The 18,359-nt window shown below is 30.7% G+C and overlaps 1 protein-coding gene across 1 annotated transcript; it reads right to left on the bottom strand.

The window, feature by feature from the left end:
- Positions 1-11,854: 11,854 nt before the first annotated feature.
- LOC8270662 (protein SUPPRESSOR OF MAX2 1) lies at positions 11,855-16,884 on the bottom strand. The gene is made up of 3 exons (XM_002533136.4): positions 14,773-16,884; positions 14,047-14,347; positions 11,855-13,924 (listed from the first exon to the last, which is right to left on the bottom strand). The coding sequence occupies exons 1-3, from the start codon at positions 16,053-16,055 to the stop codon at positions 12,248-12,250; spliced, it is 3,261 nt and encodes a 1,086-aa protein (XP_002533182.2). The 5' UTR covers positions 16,056-16,884; the 3' UTR covers positions 11,855-12,247.
- Between the last annotated feature and the right edge of the window lie 1,475 nt (positions 16,885-18,359).

Genomic DNA, 18,359 nt, shown 5'->3' with positions numbered 1-18,359 from the left:
AATAATTGAAGTCTAATCATATCCTAAAAATTAACTTTTTCTTAATAGTGTGAAAGGGCTCCTAAGTCTATAGAATACACACACACACACACACACACATCTAAAAACTTTGAAGAAAAAAAGAAAGATGGTTGGCTCTTCCATTGCTTTTGAAAAAGGCATCTCCCACACAAAAGCATGCAAATTTCTTCGCAAAAAGTTATAATTATTATTTATTTTTAGCACCGGCCTTAGGGAACCTTTGCAACGGTTGGGGGATCTTTTAGGAAAGGAAATATTATTGGTTGAAGGGGGTCCAATCATAACAACGATTAGGGTGCGAACCATACGGTCCATGCCTATTCCACGTGAATTAGCCGCCGACGCGTGCGGTCTAATCCCACCTTTGGTTTTATGGCTTACAAGATTACACATTTAGCCTATTTGGTGGCCCTCTTGATTATGACTTCACCAATAACAAATAATCACCTAGAGTGGCAATTTGGTCATTTACTCGGCTTTACCAAATCACTTAAGGATCTGAATTTAGTTTTTAAGAACGGTTTTCGAAAGTTAAATCGCGTTTAGATTAAATCTCTTTATCTTCTGGTGACAAACTTGAATACGTCTCATGCTAATTATAGTTTTAAAAATATTCCGTTGGATAGGAAAATCCGCATAATTATACTTGCAAATATTAATTGATAAATAAATATTATATATTAATATACCTTTTTTTATTAATTTTTATTTTTTCATTTGGCTATAATCAATTATTTTGAAAATTGATATCATAGTATGAATTACTGCCGTTGACCGAGTTGACTCTTCTAGTAAATAAAGATAAATACAATATATTAAATTCCTATGTTTATTTTATATTTTAATTAATAGCACTTTGTGCATGAATTGAATCATTTTATTTTTTGCATGTTCTACAAAAATGTTATTGTCAAAATATTTGGACCCACATGAAAGGAGAAAATAAATAAAGAAAAAAGAGGATCCTATGCATTAAATAATTATGTATCCTATATAACTTCTACTTTGAGACTTTTATTATTTTCCTTTCAAGGGATAAGAAGTTATGACTCGTGAATAGCTTCTCTTCTATTTCAACTTTTGTTAGTTTGGTTCTATCAATTTGGTAGAGGTTTGTTATTATATTTAAAGTTGATTTTTCAAATTTCCCATCATAATATATTAGAAATTATAGAGTGTCATTAGCTTCAAATCAGAATTGAAACTCAATCTTTTCTCCAAATTCTTTTTTTCCATGATGCTAGAAGGTTTTAATTGGAGAAGATTATATTTTAGCTCATAATTTTTATTTTTTAAAAAAATTAAATAAAAAATTAAAAATTAAAATCTCTTCAATATTTTAACAAAGTAAAAAAAAAGTTTACAAGCTCTAACAATAAGGTCATATATCGATAAAAATTATTATGAAATATACTATTTCTTTTCACTGTGACAATTAGAAGCAAGAAATGAGATTCAAACTCAAAACCAAACCCGAGACGTGACTATTATCTAGTGGTTTACTATAATATTTCACTTAATTCATGTGCTATCTTTGCACCTTGTATTGTAAATTATTTTAATTGAAATATATGTCATTTTAAATGTAGGTAGGAAAAGGCAATTTAGAAATATAATTTTTAATTATTAATCACTGTGAAGATAATGTAGACTTGTACCCAACTGATTTGTTTTAATAAACATAACACTACAAAGAAAAGTATGAATAAGAATTGTGATCATATAAATATATTTTCAAATTGCATGTTTTCATTGAACGAAAAAGAATATATATATACACACACAAGAAAGAAGACTGAGAATCTAAAAGAATAAGCAACTTTACAAGCTTTTGTAGATGAAGCAAAAGGTAAAAGCAATGATGTAGGAAATAAAGAGACTTGCAACGCATGAAATGGGAGTCAAAAAGATAGTGCCTATTGCTTAACCTTTTTTATTAATAGATAGTCAACAAAATACACAGAAAATTTTAGGGTTTACTTCCTTTTTGGTATGTTCCCTCCTTATTTCTTTCTTGCTTCATGCTTCATGCTGACTTTTGAGTTGTGTTTTAATTTAAATACATAGTATCCAAAAATATCTAAAGTTTTATTCCATCTTTTCTCTTTTTGCTTTTCTTTTTTTTTCTAAAGATAAACACCGAACTGGTAACATTATGGAAAAGAAAAGAATATAAACTAGAATATGCATTTCAGTGTAATTGAATATGCTAATTCAATTACTAGCATTAATATCTAAGGAAGAAAGAGAATGAATGGAGCAGGGATAATGATAATAGTAATTCAACTTTGGATTTAGTTTCGTTTTAGTTATAAAATTTTAAATTTTATTTTTATTATATAAATGCATGTAACATTAGGAATCACACTTCTCAATTTGTATGGATTACATGGCATCAGAACGATTATTGAGCGATTAGGGTTTTGTTAAGAAAATTTTCTTACTTTAGGTTTGCTGAAAAAAAAGATAGATTTAGGATTTCAATTTGAATCGCCCATAGAGTGCCTATTGATCATCATCATAGACCTAGGGAGGAGTGCCACCACCAAATCGACATCTCTTCATATTCTGGAGACAATTTGTCATCACGCACTATTTGAAGATAGTTACACAGTCTTATGCGCTAGGGCATAGGGACACATTTAGTGTAGAAATTTTTTTCGGTCAATTCTTGGTTTGCCTCGCTTTCTACAACACATATTTGTGCTTTTTTGGTATTTTAATAGGTTTAAGTTTCTTGTTTTTCCAGGTCTAAAAAAATTTATTTATGTTGTTTGTTTATTTTGGTCTGGAGTTATGTTGGATATGGTTCCTCTAATGACAAGAATAATGGATTATAAGCTCCAATTAGTTGTACTGGAGTAAAATTGTTCGATTGTATCTTTGAATCGTATGTCACTATTGTCGTAGACTAGGTCAGTTGAACGTGATTGTAAGAAACTACTGAGAGTGTAAAATAAGGATAAGAGAACTGAGTTGAATCATGTTGCATTTATTTGTAATATATTTGAGAAGTTCATTCTAATCTCAGCAGATGAGTTTATTAAGGAATGTGTATTTATTTAAGACTTTCACAGACTTTTTTTAAATGAATTACTTTTAAAGAGTTCCTAAATTTTTAATGATTTTCACAAATTTTACTTAACAATACTTTTATAGACATTGATAGACTTTTGTTAATATTCTTTATCTATTATTTAATTATTTAAAATAAATTTAATCATTTTATTTTTATTATTTTCTTCATTTTTACGTTTACTTTAAATATTATTCAACATCATGTTACGTGCAAAATAACGGACTTCGTTTCATTGTTGTGTTAAATCCATACCAGTTTAAATTCTCAAAACATGAATACTATTTCTTTTATCAAGAGAATAAAAGAAATAATAAAATCTAATAATCTTTCTAGTTTGCCAATAATTATATTTACCAATAAAAAAAATTATTCAAATAATCTTTCTAATAAAATCTAGAAGTCTATATATGATGGGGTTATTTGCTCGAAACAATTCATTAAATGCTTCATTTTAAATTCATATTTTTTATGAGGGCTCTTTTAAATAAATTAAAAACTTTCAGTTAATTTCTTGCATGTGTGACTACAAGAAAATATTATTAGTAAATAATTTTTAATTTCTAAAGTTTCATATAATTTCTTATATCTTTTAAGATGGAGAATATAATAAAGAGAAATGAATACGATAATGCAGGAAAATTTGGAAAGAAAAAAAAAAGAGTTTTTTCAAAAAGAAAGTCTATTGAAATCTTGATGAAAAGTGAAAGAGAAATCTTGAGAATTTTTATTCATAATAATGCATAAAAAGTTATTAAAAGTATATAAAAATTTATATCTATAAAACTCAATGGCTTTTTAAATACTAACTTACTTTTAAAGATTTTATAAAAGTTGTAATTGAATACCTCCTAATTTTTATAAACTTTTTAAAAGTCTTTAAAAGCCTATATTGAATACCCCATGACTTATACAAAGTTTTTTAAAGTAATTATTGAATACACCCTAACTTTTAAACTCCATCAAAATTTTTAAGAATCTTAATTGAATACACCCTCCTAAGTTTCAACAATACTAAAAGTCATTGAAGTCATTGTCATCTTTATTCACTGCTATCATTGAATCTGGTAAATCAAATTTGTGTCTTGTTTCCTCATCGTCTAAATGGGTCAAAAAATTTGATGCCACAAATCATATGACAAGTAATTCTAGTATATTCTCTACTTTTCAACTGAATAAACCTATCTCTACGATTACTTTAGTAGATGGATTGACATCTAGTATTTTTAGGTTTGATACAATTACCCTAACTCCATCCATTCCTTTGTCATCTACTTTGAGTTTACTACAATTTTCTTTTTATTTAATCTCTATCAATAAACTTACTTTAGCACTTAACTGTTGGGTCTCATTCTACACTAATCAATACTTATTTCAGGATTTATGACAAGAAAATTATTAGTAAAGGACATAAGTGTAGAGGTCTTTACATCAAAGGTACCAAGATATGTAGTTTGTTCTATAATAGTAACTCCTTATGAAGCACATTGTCGGTTAGGCTATTCTTCTCTCCCTCTATTAAAGAAACTTTATCCCAATTCCATATTTTGTCCTCATTAGATTGCAAGTCTTGTTCGTTTGTCATACCATCCTCTTAGCTCTAGCCCTAGGGTCAATAAATAAGCTAGTACTCCTTTTGAATTAGTTTATTCAGATTTCTTCATGTCCAGTCACATACAAACTAGAATTTAATATCTTATGACGTTTATTGATGAGTTCTGTAATAGTAACTCCTTATGAAGAAAATTATCAGTTATGCCATCATTCTCTCCCTTATTAAAGAAACTTTATCCCAATTCTATATTATATACTCATTAGATTGTAATTCTTGTTTGTTTGCCACACCATCCTCTTAGCTAGAGTCTTAAGGTCAATAAACGAGCTAGTACTCTTTTTGAATTAGTTTATTCAGATGTCTTCATGTCTAATCACATAACAACTAGGATTTAAATATTTCATGACGTTTATTGATGATTTCTTTAGATCTTAGCTTACACGAGCTCAGTTACACATAAGCCTAAAAATATGAAAACCCTAACATTTAGGCAAAAACGACATCGAAAGAGTTCAATGGTCATTGGACTAGTTTGGTTCGGATAAGATCGTTTTGGGTTATAGATATTTTGGATTTGGTCATTCCGGGTCTAAGTCTTCTTAGGTTCGAGTCTTTCTGGCCCTACTCCTTTTTTAGATCAAGATCATTATGGGTTCGGTTCGATTCGGGTTCAGATAAAATCTAGTTTGGATTGTCTCGAATTTCAGGTCGGGTTTCATATTAATTTATCGAGTTTGGATTAATTTACCTGATTTTATATTTTGATCTCATGAATTTTATCCAGTAAAATTCTATATGTTAGTTTTTTTAAAATATTCTAGTTGAAGATCTGAAGTTTAAATATATGTATTTTGGTGGACTAGGTGCAACTCATCTTAGTAGCTTAGTAGTAAGAGGGAAGGCATTGCCTCGATTCGATTGCGTGAGCAAGGAACAAAGTAGCTCGCCATTGCCAGAGAAATTGTCATTTTGTTAAACTATCATTTTTATTTACCTCATATTTTTCTTTAAAAACTAAAGAAAAATAAAAAGATACAAGTTTTATTAATTTTAAAAATAAGTGACTTAATTTTTAGTTTACTTATGAAAATGGTGTAAACTAAAGAAATTTAAATCCAAAATGGTGTCAACATCGAAAATTTATCTAATTAATCTTTTATTGTCATTTAAGTTTTTTTTGGCTTTTATAAGAAAATTGCTTAATATTATTAATTTAATTTTTTTACTCAAATTATAATTTTATTTTTAGCCTCAAATATTATTTTTCATATAAATATAACATAAAATAATTTTACCTTTTAAAAAAATTAAATAGAAATTAAACTAAATTAAATTCAATTTATTAGATCAATTTTTAATGTTTATAATTTTTTTGATTTTATTTATATAAATGCAAGCTAATGATTTTATTTAATTGATTAGCAATTTATAAAGCAATGATTTAAGAGATTAAAAATTTAAAAATGATATTACAAAAAATATTTTCTAAAATTCTAATTGAAAGTAAAATATATTAAGAAAATTAGTATTAAAATTAGTTATATATGATAATTAAATGTCACCAAAAGGTTATTTTTATTTTAACAAAAAGTTATTTAGGATTATTTTGAATTTTGAATCAGGTTGTGGCGGTTATTAATTTGGATATTATTAGGTCTTCGATCGAATTGATTACGGGCTTAATTTTTCAACTTATGGAACCGTTGGATGAGTGTCACCTATAATAATGAGAAGCCTCATAAACCCTGAGCTCGCACAAGCTCAGGTCAAGTCCTCTCTCAACTCATATGAGGTGAAACTGAGCTGACGAGAGCTTAGGCTTAGCTTGGCAGAAAACCGGCTCGACCCTAATTTTCTTGACTATAAGCGGTTTTCAAGATTTTCTCACACCAAATGCATTTCTTCTTCTTCTTGACCATTAAAAACCTAAATTTTTTTCATCGGACTTAAATAAAATTTCAATTTTAATTTTCACTGATGACACTACTAAAACGGATTATGAAATTTCTTAATATCATCGCAAATGCCAATTGGAGTTTTAAAAACCAACATCAAAATAAGTGTGCATGGATTAAATTAGTGTTTTTGAGAGAATCTTCTAACCTCCCTATATTAATAGCTTTGGTTTCCAGATAGAGAGTTCTTTCAGTAATTTGGTCTTTGAAATTATCACGGATTAACACTTCTTATTTTTGCCAATATGTGAAAGAAGCCTAAGTAGGATCCAAAACATGAAATCGTAAGAGTTTCAAAAATAACTTTATTTGATGATAGAGATTTGAAAAAGACTTTTTCTTTGAAATTTAAGAGCTTCCTCAAGTGATAGAACTCCTCCATAGTAGCCTTAGCAAACATTAAACTATCATCCGCAAATAGAAGGTGAAAGACTAGGGGCTTCTTCAATAATAGATATGCGGCATATAACGGAATGTTCGACAAGGTTGTCAATCCTTTTGCACACAAAAAAAAAAAAAAAAAAGAGGCGATAAAAGATCTCCCTACCTTAAACTTCTACTCATCTTTCATATGACTTAAAACAATGTGATTAATTGAGGATTATAACATAAAAAAGACATATAGCTTATGACTATTAGCCCAAACCTCCCCAATGATTTTAGCTATGACATTACAAAGGCTAAAGAGCCGAAAATAAGAAATAAGCTCAGTAGTAGCAATGTTAGAGATTAATGTCCTAAATAAGATTGAAAAACATACGATCAGGACCATAGAATTTGTTGGTTGACATCTTAAATAAGGTTCTTCAGTGTCATCTTGGAGAAAGGAACATTTCGAAATCTTTCATCCCAATTGATACTTTCTGCAGCACAACACCTAATATTAAGTCTGTATCTATTGTTAACAAATTACTAGAGCCCAAAAGTGACCAAAAATAGCATCCCACCTCTACTTGGTTTCATAATTGATTTAAAACTATCTTCCATTTGCAACTTGTAATGAGTTTTTTTATTAAAAAAAAAAAAAATGAGGTTCTTAATTCAACTTTGATTTTGGCTCATTGATGAACCCAATTATTACCATTCATTCCTCTCTCCCTTTCACCAATAAACTAGCTCCTTCTCAGCCTCATCAATCTCATCCAATTTTCCGTCTAACTCATCACTATTGTCAAAGAAATCCATTCAAATTCAGCCAACCTTTATGCTTTAAATAATTTCCCTGACCCCACTTTTTAAAAGTTGTTATATCCTTTGACATGGTCTAGGACATCTCTAGTAGAACCCCTTCCATCATCTCCTTCCTAAGAACTTCGCACAATTTCTCAACAAGATTCTTTATCAACCTAAGAAGATTCAAAATGAAATCAATCGGACTAAATATCAATTATGGTCTGTTTCTGCATGGTACAACCTTGAAACCTCAAAACAAAGGGTTTAGAGTCATATAGATAGAAACAAATAAGTTTACAAATTAGTTCAATTTTTTTAAATAAGTTTACAAATTAGTTCAATTTTTTTTAAAAAAAAATTGAATTAAAAAGATATAATTTCGACGATAAAAAAATTAAACTAATATTAGAGCTGCTAATTTATTACTAAATTTATTTTAAACTTTGAAAATCAAAATACAAAGTAACAACTACAGTGTAATTCTTTTTAAAAAATTTAAAGAGAAAAATAACTAAAACTCAAAATAAAATTGTGTCGACAAAAAAAATAAAAGCTTGTAAAAGAAAAATGAATTGAAATCAAATGGGTTTCCTTATAATAAATTAATGCATTTGGTAACCAAGTGTGGGGTTGCACATAATCATGCTGCTGCGACCCATGATGGGTTTCTTTTTATCACTTGGAAAAGAAGAATGATAATGCAAACAATAATAATATTTATTAATGAAATAGAATATAATAATAAAAGGTGAAGGAATGGAAAGGTTTTGATTAAATTAAAGTAAACAATCAAGTGTAGAAGAGGGAAAGGGATAAGGTCATCATCCTCAAAGAAAGTATCACATATTATTATATAATATTTTATTTAAATATAAAATATAAAGAGATAGAGAGAGAGAGAGAGAGAAAGGAAAGCTCCACTTGGGTTTTGTCTTAATGCAGAAAAAGTAGGAGTTGGAGGAGGTGAAAAAAGGAGGATGGCGTTTTCTTCTCAACCCAAAGATACCTTTACAACTTTATACTTTGTGTCCTTTGCTTATGTCATTTCCACCTTTTTAGAATGCCAACAAAAATTCAACTGCTCCCTTTCATATTTAATCCTATAATATAAATTTATTACTTTACTTTTTAATTATCAATTTTATAAAGTTATATATTTATTTTGGTTTGCTTTTAAAAATAATAATAATAATTTTCTGCTATCTATCATCTCCTTTGACTATGCCACATGACATGATTATTAGCCTACTATATTGAACCAACTTTTCTCAATAGTCCCCATACTTTCTCTATTGCAAAATCAACCATTTATTTGTATTAAAACTGTGACATACTGGGGCAGCATGAATCTTTCGTCCAAGATTTAAAATTAAATTTGAAAAGAAAAAATATTCACCAAATTGCCATTGCTAAAGATTAATGGCCATTCATAAGGTTTTTTTTTTTAAAGTAATGATTAAAAATTCAACCGCTACTCCACATTATTATTTTAATTATAAATATTTTTAGTTTAAAAAGTAAAATTATAATTCTTTATTTTATAAAATTCATCCAGTTTAACTAATAGTAAATTAAATTTATATAATAAAAAACTAACAGATTGTAGAATTAAATTTGATTTTGTAGAATATATTTTTAATAGTATTAGTTAATATATTATATTAACTAGTGTTTATAATTTAATAATAAAAATATAATAATTTTTAGGATTGTTATTTGTTGAATTGATCCTTTGAATTGAATGGCTTCTCCATTTGATCTCTAAGCTAATTAGAGGTTCAAAATACTAAATTCAGGTGAATATGTATTGATTTATACTTTTTAATTCTCTTTATTGAATGTACTTACATATTTTTGAATTGTTATGAGTTCATGATAAAACATTATTTTAATGAACAAAAAAAAGTGGTTCACATTATAGTTGACTTCCTAAAAGTTTTTTTCTTTCTTTCTTTCTAAAGGGAGACAACTTTTTTTTTTAAGGAAAAATGGGAAGAAGGAAGAAAAACAAAAGTTTCAATAGCAACGACCCTTATAAAATGGTGATTTATAACCAAACAAAACATAGCTTTCTTCTCAAAATAGGTAAAAAGCATTAAAATTTGTAATTAATGAGAGGAGATATACAACTTAGGAAGGGGCCAATGAAGAAGAAGAAAAAGATAATTTGGCTACAAAAATTATAGGCCCTAATAAATGAGAACACATGCATGGTTGGACTTTAAACTCATGTTATGATGTGGTCATGAATGCAACATTTTTTGTCTTCATACTTCTTCCCGGCACATCTCTTGTCCATATTCAATTTGAAAACTAAAAAAAGAAGTACTTAAATAATTAATTAATTAGTTTGAGCAATTTTCACTGATGGATAATTGAATATGACATTTAAAGCACTATATATTTATAGCAATAAGAGTTCCAAAATTCAAATTGATATGATGATAATGATAATGATAATAATAATAATTATTATTATTATTATTATTATTATTATTATTATTGACCTTTGTATTTTTACATGAAAGGGTCCAAACCCTTTGTTCTCTGTGAAAATGGGTTGTTTTTTCATGCATAAAAAGATGATTATTAAATGAGAACACATGCTATTCGACCTGTACAATTGGAAGTATCCTTTGTCAATTTTGAACAGAAAATTTCCTTTTCAAGGAGGTTATGCCTTAATTATGTTTTGTTGAAAGTTGTATGACATTGTCCACCACTCTTGACAGCCCCTTCAGGACAATTAATGTCTATGCCCTCCACATATGGGAATTGCAGATTGGAAATTTATTGTTCAATTACCTTTTTTTTTTTCTTTTTTTTAATAGAAGGACATTGTAATACCAGTGAAATTTGAATTTAAAATTTGTTTAGGGAAAGGCTTATGTCAACTTATGATCTCTAAACAGAAGGTTTATTGTTCAATTTAAGATTTTGGAATGCTACAGAAGAAGTGGGTAATATCACCAATCTCAATTAATTTAATGTTCTCTAAACAGAAATTAACTAATAATCTCTCGTCAATGCACCCTAATTTGGAACCCTATTCCTTCCCAAAATATCAAAACCAAATCCCTTTTCCATCTTCTACTTGTGTGGGTCATGTGGTTGTTAATGATTTGACAAATTTGGTGTTGGATTTTGCTGTGCATAATTCACATACATGAAAAACATTTTTCCTTTTATAAAATGGTTGGACCATTAATTCAATAATCCCCAGGCATATCCTACTTTGGCCTCCTTTGCAGAAAAAGAGTTTGAATCTTTTCATCAAATAAATCTCTAAAAGATGAGAAGAAAAAACAATCAAAAGAAAAGAAAGGAAACAGATCCAAATTTTCAGTAAAGACTTGGAACTGGGTTTTGGGCAAAGATAAGAACAAATGTCTGCTATCAAATTAACACACATTAAGAGATAAAATCTCATAAAGTAACATCCACATCTTGATAGCAACATGACCCTCCAAAATTTTCAATTTTGGACCGACTGTTTTCTACCAAAATTCCAAGAATCCGAGTCTCATTTTCTTTGTTTAAATTCCTCTGGACCCTATTTCTTCACCAAATTCCAAGAATCTGCTTAATAATTTTATTCTATAATAATTTACTATTATTTTCTTTCTTTTTCTTTTTCGTCCTTTTTACTGAAAGCAACAGCAACACCAAGAAGGGCCGAGGGGACTCGTGTCACATTTTTAATTGTCTTAACATTTCACTCAACTGTCCAAGGACATACACGAACACAGTTCTCTCAAATCATTGCCACGTCATGCAGAAGGTCCCACGTCGTCATTTTTAATCTTCTTTTCTAAATTTTTTAATTCTTTTAATCAACTCTTAAAAATACCTAAAAGTTAATTAATTTATCTTGCATTTTTAAAATTCGAATTCTAAAAGCTAACCTCCACGTCCCCATATTAGATTAATTTTCTTCATAAAATAATTACTTTCTATTCTATTGTGTATCCATAGACCCCCTGTGTACATATAAAGAAAATTGAAAAACTAGCTAAAAAATTAAAATAAAAAATAAAAAAACAGTAAAAATAAGCAAAGTAAATACTCATTTACTAGAACAAGAGGAATGCCTCACTTTAATTAATGGTCCACTATGTAAGTAAATAATAAATTATCTATGGTAAAATTACTATAATATTTCTATAACAAGAAGAAAGAAATAATAATTGGAAAAAAAAAAAAAAAAAAGACATTATGGTGGTAAAGAAATAAAATAATAACTGTAAGAAAAGAAAGGGTGAGACTTTACTTTGGTTGGCGAAAGGTTCCGTTAATCTATCAACGTCTCCCTTTTCACTAACTGTTTTTCTTTTCTTTCTTTTTTTCTTTTTGTTTTTTTCCCTTTCCTTACCCCTTTCAAACTTTTTTCAGTTTTCACCACCCGCCAAAAACAGTTGAACCATATTTACAACTCTATCCAACAGGAAATGACTACTACTACATGCCTCACAACCCATCAACCGCCACTCTTATGCTGCTCGGCAGCCAATCCCCATCGCTCCGGCTACCCGAGTCACCATCCGGCTCGAGCCGGATAACCCTGGATTCTTCACCATATGTTGGTAACTTTAATTTGAGCTGGCGGATGCTTGGAACTAATGCTTCCTCAGTCCATTCTTCTAAACTTCCTCTGCTTAACCATAGTCCAGCAGCAATCTTTTCGAGCGCATCGTCTTGAATGTCCAATGAGAGTCCTTCACTGATAATGGTGGAGAACTTCTTGGTTACAGAATTAGAAATCTCAGATCGAAGGGAGCCTAGATCCACCGATTTGAAAACTATATTATCATCTACAGATTTGAGCAGCTCTCTAGATACTGATGAAGTTGTGGGCGTTAGTAGTCTGTTATTTAGGGATTGTTCATCTTCATGATCAATTGTGAGATCACTGGAGTTTCGAGAACCATCAGCTTTATCCTCCTCAGCATCAGCAGCTTCATTCAAGTCGAATGATAGTCCTGAGTCTTTCCTTGGCTTTGCAGGTCTCACTTCGTCATGCAGCCAACTGGCTCGACGTTTTGCTGTTTTCTCGCAAAGGGATAGTCTTAATTGCCACCCTCCACTTACCAAACTGGCAAGCTTCGTTTCATCAAGTGAGGTACCGTTTGACAGGAATTTCAGATTGTCTGGTAACCAATTTGCTGTGAGAATGAAGATCACATTTCCAAGACTAATTTCACGGCCATGGGAATCAGAAAGTCGTCCTCTCTCCATGGCCCGCTTGATGCTCCCACGGACAATCATATCTGCTTCATCAATGTCCTCAAGCATGATTACTGAAAAAGGATTCCTCCTAACAGCCTCTACTATTCGATCAACTGCTGTTTTACCACGGAAATTTACATCAGATTCCCTATCATCACGACATGAACCAAGAGAAACCATTATAGGATTGCTCCCATAAACTAGATCTGATAGAGCCGATGCCATCTTCTTCTTGCCAACCCTGTCTGGACCTGTGAATAATAGCCAAATGTCACCCTTTGAACTGTTACCACGCTGTTTACCATTGCCCAATTTGCATCGAGTCACAGTTGTTGCCACTGCAGATGCTGCATCTCGCTGCCACCACACCTTTTCAAGAAGACCCCTGAGGAGCCTTTTAAATGAGTCGGCATCTAATGCATTTAGGAGCTTGATGGCTTGCAATTCAGTCAACTTGGGTTGTGGCTCAGAAGCAACACGACCCAAAAAGTCTTTAGTGCGCTCTCCATGTCCTATCTCAGGAGTGTTTTCTTTGCTCTTTGCCTGCCCAAGAACCAGGTCTGTCCTCACAGGGCTTCCTGGTGGAGTAACTGCCTGACCATGTGATTGACTTGGCGACTGTGGTGATCGATCAATTGTGGAGTTTAATTGTGGGTTCAATTGTGGAGTTCCACAAATTTTGGAGTTCAATTGTGGAGTTCCACCAAGATTTCTATTCAACCCTAACTTGGGCTGGAAAGGTTGGCGGGCATGCAAGTTTGGATTGTACAAGTTTGTCATAGAGAGAGCTGGTTGTGTTATTCTCTCAGAGACAACATTGGGCTGATGATAACCAGGATGAAGACGCAAGCATGTATCATGCCATTTCTTCTGCAACTCTACACTCTTCTGCTTCGACATTAATTCTTGATCCTTAGTCTGCGTACATTATACAGTGACAAATATTCAGTTTTATTTTTGCTGCTAAATATAACACGTTTAACACACAAAGGGTAATAGAATGTTTTACAAGTTCATAGTTAAATTCAAGCCGAACTTACCGCTGTCTGATCGAATGATTTAGTGTCAATGTCTTGAGACTTGGCATTTTTCAACCACTGAGGCAATAGTGTTTGAGTAGCTTCTGATTTAAGCTCTGAAGAAGATCTCTCAGACTCTTTTGGCGTAATTTTGGCAAGCTCTTGCTCATAACTCTGCATGCACTGCGGACAACAACTCGTTCTTCGAGCAGGATCAAAGTTCTCAGTAGGACGTCTCAGCAGAGCAGGTGTAACAGTTGGAAAGCCCTTTAAAGGTGATAAAGACTCGACTGAGCTGCTAAGAATCCCATTTGGTCCAAGCCTAAACATAAAGAAATATGAGATCCAGTTAAGTACACCAAATCTAGAAAAAACATGAATTTCTTACAATACAAGGACTGAAGAAAAAGCAAGCAAGATATCATTCAACTCAAAGGAATTGGAAATGAGTGCTTTCCTTTTAAACCAAATGTTAAAATGTTATAAATATTGACAAACAAAAAGAATCAATTATCAGAAAAGCCCCAAATTAAGCAAGCATCTGATGATCTGACAAAACTATAAAACTTCAAATCAGAATTTAGAATTCAAGAATTTTATCCAAGAGGAAGGTATCATGGAATCTCTAAACAGTAATTCTTGATACCATACCATCATCATTCACCAAAAGATACAGCAGAAAATTATCCAACAGTAATAGAAAAGAGCATCAAACATAAAGCAATAAACCAAGAACAACATACACACCTAGGAAACATTCCTGGAAGAGGTGCTCTAGGTGCAATTGGCACTGCTTGCAGATCCCAATCATTTTCCATGGAAGGATGATAGACTTGGCACCTCAAATATGTCTCACAAGTAGCAGTTCCAATGAGCCAAACCCTTCCATTACTCCTCTCTCCAAACCTTGTCAAAAGTTTCCCCATCTCTGACACGGCCACCTTGCCAGCGTCAGAAACAATCTGCTGCTGTTGCTGGACACCAGCAGTAGCTGGAAAACTCACAGCCTGCTCAACTAACCATTTCAAATCCCCCAAATCAAGAATTACCCCTCCGCAGTCCAAATCCCCAATCCTTGTCTCAATCGAATCTCCTAATTCTACAATCTTTGATGATATTTGTGCTTTATCAAGAAAATCCTTTTCCAAATGAATCACATGAACGTTCTTTAACAACCCTTCTCCTATTTCTTTATTCTCTATTCTTTTCAACAACTCCTTAACAACCATCTCCGGCTCCGATTCACCAACAAGAACAGGATTCCTCTTCTTATTCTTTAACAAAATATCAACAACTCTCTTAACCTCCTCATTTCTTTGCTGCCCAGATTGCGCTACACTCCCTTGTTGCAATCTTGGATTAACATACAAATTCCGATTCGCTGTAGCATGTCCAGGTACTGGCACTTGCATGACTGCACCAGGTGTACGAAACCCAAATCCAAAAGAACTCGAATTAGAGACACCGCAACCACCAACACCGCCACCGCCACCACCAGCACCAGAAGAAGAATTAGAAGATGAGTTCATAGACAAAGACTGTTCAATTGTAGCCTTAACAGCAGGACTAGAAAAACTAGCTTCTCTCATAACTCTACTAACACTTGGATCATCTAAAATTGATATAATTAACTGTTCAAGCTCAACTTTCACTGCTAACAAAGGCTGCTGCTGTTGTTCGGGACAACCCCTTCTTTGATGAGCTTGAGCACGCTTTAGAGCAGCCATTAATGCATTAGAGATTGGTGGGTCGTGACCAGGACTAAGATTTTGTGCAGTCGGCAATCGCTCAAGAGCAACACTGAAGCAAAGCTCTAAAGCTCTGCACTGAAGTGGGTGCGAAGAGTTCGGATGTGATTTGATACAAGCTTGCCTCAGGAACCCAGATGGAGAAGATAATAGAGTGGCGGCAACATGAAGCGGTGTCGTTTGACCATGATTCCGGCGAGTTGCTTCTGCAATCGAGTGGTTTAAAACGCTCGCCGCCTCTGGGGTGAGTGTTTGCTGGATGGTACTTAGGCCAGCTCTCATTTCTTTCTCTTTATCAAAATTCAACAAAATAAAGAATGAAATGGAGCTAGGCAATCAAGAAAAGAGTGTGTGAAAAGATTGGCTCTTTCTTTTGATTTTGTTTTAATTTGATTGATTTTGTTTTGTGAAAACAAAAGAAAAAAAGGACTTTGTTTCTTTTCTCAGGGTGAAAAGATGAGAAGGAGAAGAAAGAAAACAATCAAGAATAGGACCCAAAAGTCTACAAAACAAAACACAAACAAAAGAATCAACAAAGTGGAAGTGGATTTAGCTTTTAAAAGCTTTTTAGCTTTCTTTCCTTCTTCTTCTTCTAGTTTTGCTTTTCCTTGTTCTTCTTCTCTTATGGGATCTATCCATCCAGCTTTTCTTTCTTGTTGCTTGTTTCTTTTTCTCTCTTTCCTTTTTCTTTTTTTTTTTTCTTTTTTTCTTTCCTTTCCTTTATCTCAACCTCTCCCTCTCTCTCACAACAACAAGAAGTGTGTGTATATCTTCAAATCTTGCATGTATGTATGTGTATGTGTATGTATGCAAAGCAAAATGTGTTGTGCTGTGTGTGAAAAACACACAAAAAGGCAAAAGGGAAGAATTCAACGCGAAAAGGAAAGATCAGATCCCTTCCTCTCCTTCACAAGAGCCATCCCATCCTTCCCTCCCTCTCTCTGTTTCTTTCTTTCCTTCCTCCTTGCTTTCTTTCTTTCCTCTCTATTTCCTATCCCTGTCAAAAGAAAAGAAATAAAAAAATCCTAATAAGCAAGAGAAAAGTGACCCATTTTTGTAATTAATGTGACCCAACTCAAAAACTGACCAAATTATTATATTACTTAGGTGGGATTTACAGAAAAATTAGTTAAAAGATTAACTTTTTTGTTTTATATTTGTGGGTATGTGTGTAGAGAAAGAGAGAGAATTTCTGGAGAATAGGAAGAAGTTGTAATAAAGGACTAAGGAGTGAGTAATTGTATTATTATCAATCTTATTTTTATTATTATTATTATTATTATTTATTCAGTTGCAAGAATTTCTGGAAAATGCTTTGTGGGCAGGGTTGGATGTAACTTTTTTTTAGTGTTTATTATTTATTTATTGTTGTTCTTAATTAATTAGGTTTTTTTTTTTTCTTTTCTCTTTGTTTTGTTGTATACGTGAAAGAAGAGATAATGGTAATGAAGCGTGAGATAGACAAAACATTTTAATATTTAAGAATACTTGGAAGCACAGGTTTTTAGTATAGTAATATCTTTATCATGAGTGTGATAAAGCGGCTATTATATACGTTATATATTAATATATTATAATAAATTTTATTATCAAAGTGATTTTATATTATATTTATTATTAAAATCAGTAAGTAATTTCTGAATTTCTGATTTTGGTATTATATTTTAATATTAATTAATATTTTTTATTTTTAATAAAATTATCAATTAAGTTTGGTTATATAGTGTGAACTCCTGAGATAATAAAAAATAATTAAGTTAATTTTAGAATTATCAGTTTATTTTATTAGTAAAATATTATTTTAAAAATAAATAAAATTAAATTTTATTTTTAATTTTAGAATTTTATTTATTTAAAAATAATATTTTAGTTATTAGAGGGTTGATTTAATTTCTCATCATTTTATTATCGCTAGTGATTACATCTAAAATTAAAATAAATATTAAAATATAATGTTAAAGTTAAAATTTTTAAAATTAGATGTTAAATTTAATAATAACAAATATGAAGTACAAAACTTTTTTAATAATTAAACTATTATATCTAATGTAGATTTCAATTAATTGAATCTCTTATAAATATAAATATTGCTTCTCAAACCATAAATAAAGAAAAAGAAATTTTAATTTATTTATTAAAATATATATTTATTATCAGATTAAATTTATAAATATAAAAATAAAAATATATTTTTATAAATATAAATATAAAAATAAATAATCAATATTTCAAATATAAAATACTCAAATTTTCTATTTATCTTCTACCAATATCTCAATATAAACAAACCTTAAAAATCAATTAAAATTATAGTAATAAGTTAGATTATAGACAATAGGTTCAAATGTACCATTTAAAAGAGAATAAAAAAATTGTTACCAATTGTTTCTTTGTGTTTGAAATGAAAATTATGGAGAAATCCTTTGTACCAACGCTGCCTCTCAACGAGTTATGGAGAAATCCTTTGTCGAATTTCCACTTTTCTTTTTTCATGAAAATTACTCATAAAAGAAATATTTATTTACAACTAAAATGATTCTAATATTAATATACATATAACATATCGAGATTTATTATTTTTTTAAT

The sequence above is a fragment of the Ricinus communis genome, chromosome 3, assembly GCF_019578655.1.
Source record: "Ricinus communis isolate WT05 ecotype wild-type chromosome 3, ASM1957865v1, whole genome shotgun sequence".
In the NCBI taxonomy this organism is placed as follows: Eukaryota; Viridiplantae; Streptophyta; class Magnoliopsida; order Malpighiales; family Euphorbiaceae; genus Ricinus; species Ricinus communis.
Note: the sequence above shows the minus strand (reverse complement) of the source record. Positions and strands in the feature narration are given on the sequence as shown.